The sequence below is a fragment of the Henckelia pumila genome, chromosome 4, assembly GCF_033568475.1.
Source record: "Henckelia pumila isolate YLH828 chromosome 4, ASM3356847v2, whole genome shotgun sequence".
Lineage (NCBI taxonomy): Eukaryota > Viridiplantae > Streptophyta > Magnoliopsida > Lamiales > Gesneriaceae > Henckelia > Henckelia pumila.
Genome location: NC_133123.1, coordinates 78,407,187 through 78,411,438, shown reverse-complemented (window position 1 = coordinate 78,411,438; position 4,252 = coordinate 78,407,187). Strand labels below are relative to the sequence as shown.

Below are 4,252 nucleotides of genomic sequence, written 5' to 3'. Positions count from 1 at the left end.
CCAAAATCGCAAAGTGACAAACATACATGACTAAATTTGCAATTTTTCCAAAAAATAATATGATAATAAAATGACTTGAATTTATATACAATTTTTTCTAATTAAAATTATTAAATTGTGCCGTTGGAGAAATATTATTACATGATGAAGATTTTTAAATTTTTTGAGAGTATGTATTATGTAAAATAGTTTCATAAATTTATATTTTTCGATCCATGCTAATCCATATCTAATACTTTGATCAAAATAAAAAAATAAAAAAAAAATTCTCTCACTTCGAATGAAAGATTCGAAATTAAATCATATACATAATCTATGTAGCTTTTATGTGATTTTTAGATTATTAAAATATATATGACCACCTCAACGACGAAAAGTCTATAATATTTACGCTTATTTAAACATATTGAAGAATCTCTCAGATTTCTCAACTAATTAGTAATACTATCATATATACTGGCATTCCTCCTCCATATATATTTCATGTTATTGCATATATTTGGGTGGATTTCAAGAATGAGTACTGAAAATCAAAATTCAGAATCAGATACAAGCTCCAACTCTTCGCCGCCGCCACGTATTAATAGCTCCGCCGCGAAGGGGACGGAGGAGACAGAGAAGAAGGCCAAGAGAAGCCGCGAACCCAGCAAGCACCCGGTTTTCCGGGGTGTTCGGATGAGAAACTGGGGAAAATGGGTGTCCGAAATCCGGGAGCCACGCAAGAAATCGCGCATATGGCTGGGAACTTTCTCCACCCCAGAAATGGCGGCGCGTGCGCACGACGTGGCGGCTTTGAGCATAAAGGGTAGCTCCGCCGTGCTGAATTTCCCTGAGCTAATGGCAGTGCTCCCACGACCCGTGTCTCTCAGCCCCAGGGACGTCCAGGCCGCCGCCGTGAAGGCCGCCGCGATGGAGAGATTTGATGATCTTATATCTTCTTCATCTAATTACAACATGGATCTAACAACAGAATTGAGCGAAATAATTGAGCTACCGAGGCTGGGACCAGAAGCCAAGAATGACATAGATAACTCGGTGGTTGACGGCTGGTTGGTGGAGTCTCCTCCGCCGTGGCACGGCGGCGAAGGTGGGCTTGATGTCGAACACTACTTGATGTGGAGCTAGCACAACATGTATATATATATATACTCCTCAATACATATATATTGTTCATGAGTAAGTACTGTTGGGTTTCTTCTTCTTCTTGATCTTCTTCACGTACAATATTAATATATATATTAATCTGTAATTTTTTTTTCCCGTAAAGTAAATTAAACAATGAATGTAACTGTACAGCTTGGCTTGGTTTCGTTTCGTACTTGCAATATTGTAGATCTACTCTTCTTCAGCCCCCACGTACGTACACTCACTATTCTTCATCATCTATCCATATATATTTATGTATGTGTCTTTTTAATTTCCTTATTAATTAAATTCAAAATGTATACATTATATTATATTATATGCCACATTATAATTATAAATATCACGGTACGTACGGAAGCTGTAAATATATATGCATTGTTGATTTTGATGTTGGTTAATTCCATTTGCATATATAGTACTGGCCGGTTAAGAACAACCTAGCTAGCTCCGATCCGGTGTTAGCTACAATTGGTCAACAACCGTGTCGTCGAGATGTAATTAACTTCAGTAATTGGTTTTCAAAAGGTACGCTCTTAATTATTTTAGTACTACTAACCGCAGCACACATGTATTACATAAGTAAATTTATATATGTTGATTTTAATATGATTTTATAATTTCATGCAATTTGATAATTTTGCGGGTTTTGTTTTCAAATTACCATTGTCAGAGAGTGTTTTTAATTTGTCAAGCTCTCGGATCTTCTCGTTTTAGTTGATTTAATTTTTGCTGCATCGCCTTTATTCTCGTCCAAAATATTGTTGATGCTTAGACTTTCTTGGTTGATTAACTTTATATGTGTCGGGCCATCAATTAATTAAAACCTTCAAATCCAAAAAAAATAGGCTGATGATCATTAAGGTAGTGTTTTAATTTGGATTGCTTATTTTGACAAATTTTGTGAATGAAAAACTCAATAGCGTTTTCTAGAAACAATCTCAAGCAGTACTAAAATTCTATAAACTAGATCTATATCCGTGTGGATTTTTTCCCTCATTCGGCGGTCGATCCAATCTGATTAACCGGTAATGAGTTTAAAAATAGTTTTTAATTATAATACTTTCATATGATTTTTTTAGATGTTTATAATTTCATTATTTTTAATGAAATAAAAATAAATGAACGATTCTGGAGCATAGTGAGTGAGTGGCGTGGATTAATTAATTGGTTAATTAGGAGTTGTTTGGGGGAATCTGCGAGTTGAATTTAAAATTTATTGTGCAATTTTTTGAGAAGTTAATTCTTGGATTAATTTATGATGACAATGAGTTGAGTCCACTCACACATTTAAAATTGTTATTTGTAATGATTGGAGTCACTCTCCATATTCTAAAAGTGGAAGGGGAATCTTCCATAATTCTTCTCTATGTACACTATATCTTTACATATAATAATATATATAGTTAGAAAAAGCATTAAATTTCTTCATTTTAATTATTTATTTATTTGGTTTCAAAAAAAAAACTATTTATTTATTTAGTTTTGAAATCTCTCGGATCTATAAGGTTGGTATATATGCATGTATAGAGAGCTACACAATCATAAGGAAAAAAGTTGCATTTGAAATCTATATAATAATATATATTCTTGGAAATTATAATTAATTAGATAATTTTTATAGGAAAAAGTAGAGATAAATAATATAATCCAAAGTATCGGAGGAACGGCATGTTTGTTAATGATGATTCAATCAAGTTTGCCCCTTGTGGTATTATTGCATTTGTCCATTTGTACGAGAGATTTAATGTATATCTAAGAATTGAAGTAACAAGAACCACCAAAAATGGGACACCTTTTTTGATACATACAATACCATACATCACTATGATGGGTCAACTTCTTTCACACACTACTATATTCACTTTTGTACCCACAACATGGGGTTTTTTTTTTACTTAAATATTAAATTAAACAACATTACCAATTAATGATCACAAAAACTCTCATTATATTGTTTTACGATTAATTTTATAATACAAATATCCGGGTTCTACTAATAAAAAAATATTATTATTTTTGTTAAAATTATTATTTTCAATGCAGATATTAATGATGTCATTCACTAGTATATATGAGTAGATTATAGTACTATATTCCATGGAAAAATACCAGAATTATAGTATACTGTGACATTGAATAAGAAGGGGTGTGGCCGTGTGAATAGGAGTTTGCCTGATTAGCGGACATAATCATTGATGAACAGTAACGTGTGTACATATTATTTTGGTTATTTAGGTTGTGTTAAGAATTTGAGTGAATTTGATTTCACATCGATATTTCAAATCTATTTTATTCATTCATTCGGCTCGAAATATATAATGAAATGATCTGAAATCGATCACTATATATGTATTAACTAAATATATGTTTTATGTTTCAATTTCAGTTAATTCACTAACGTTTGGTTTGAGTGATAGGATAAGTAATGCATAGATAAGTAATATAATGTAAATTAAAAAAAAACAGTTAATACATTATTTGATTTGATGGATATATTATAATTTATTTGATTTAATTGATGTAAAATTATTAATTAATAAATAGATAAATAATATGACAAAAATAAGACGAAATTAATTGGGATAAGTTATACATAGATTAATAAAAATTTTACTATATAATAATTGATAAGCCCCATAAAAAAACTGTTTTTGGCACTATTAATGAGTTTTCAAATATACAATTTTTTAATATCACATTACCCTTGCGTCCGACACCATATCTTCCACATTCAAAATCCTACTCAATTAACTTCCCCACGACTAGAGCTATCAAACAGACCAACCCATGGCTGAGCGGGCCGGCCCACCAAAAATCCACCTTTTGGCGGGTCGACCCACCATCCTGGTGGGCTGAAAATCCTCAATCCAACCCAAGGTGGGTTGCGGGTTAGGCGGGCCGGCCCACGGGTTGGATCATGACAAATAAAAATAAATAAATAATATTATAATTAATTATAAATATCATTTCATAAATAAATATTAATAGAAACATATTAATAAAAATTTTAATTATTGATTTTATCTGTGTAAATTTTATATAAAGTAATTAATACAAAAAAATCACAACTTTTATTAAAAAAATACATATATAACAATAAAAATAA

General features: G+C 31.4%; 1 protein-coding gene across 1 annotated transcript; it reads left to right on the top strand.

Moving 5' to 3' along the window:
- Window positions 1-444: 444 nt before the first annotated feature.
- Window positions 445-1,698, top strand: LOC140867057 (dehydration-responsive element-binding protein 3-like). Its single transcript, XM_073272125.1, has 3 exons — window positions 445-1,176; window positions 1,297-1,356; window positions 1,563-1,698. The coding sequence occupies exon 1, from the start codon at window positions 484-486 to the stop codon at window positions 1,123-1,125; it is 642 nt and encodes a 213-aa protein (XP_073128226.1). The 5' UTR covers window positions 445-483; the 3' UTR covers window positions 1,126-1,176; window positions 1,297-1,356; window positions 1,563-1,698.
- The last annotated feature ends 2,554 nt before the right edge of the window (window positions 1,699-4,252 follow it).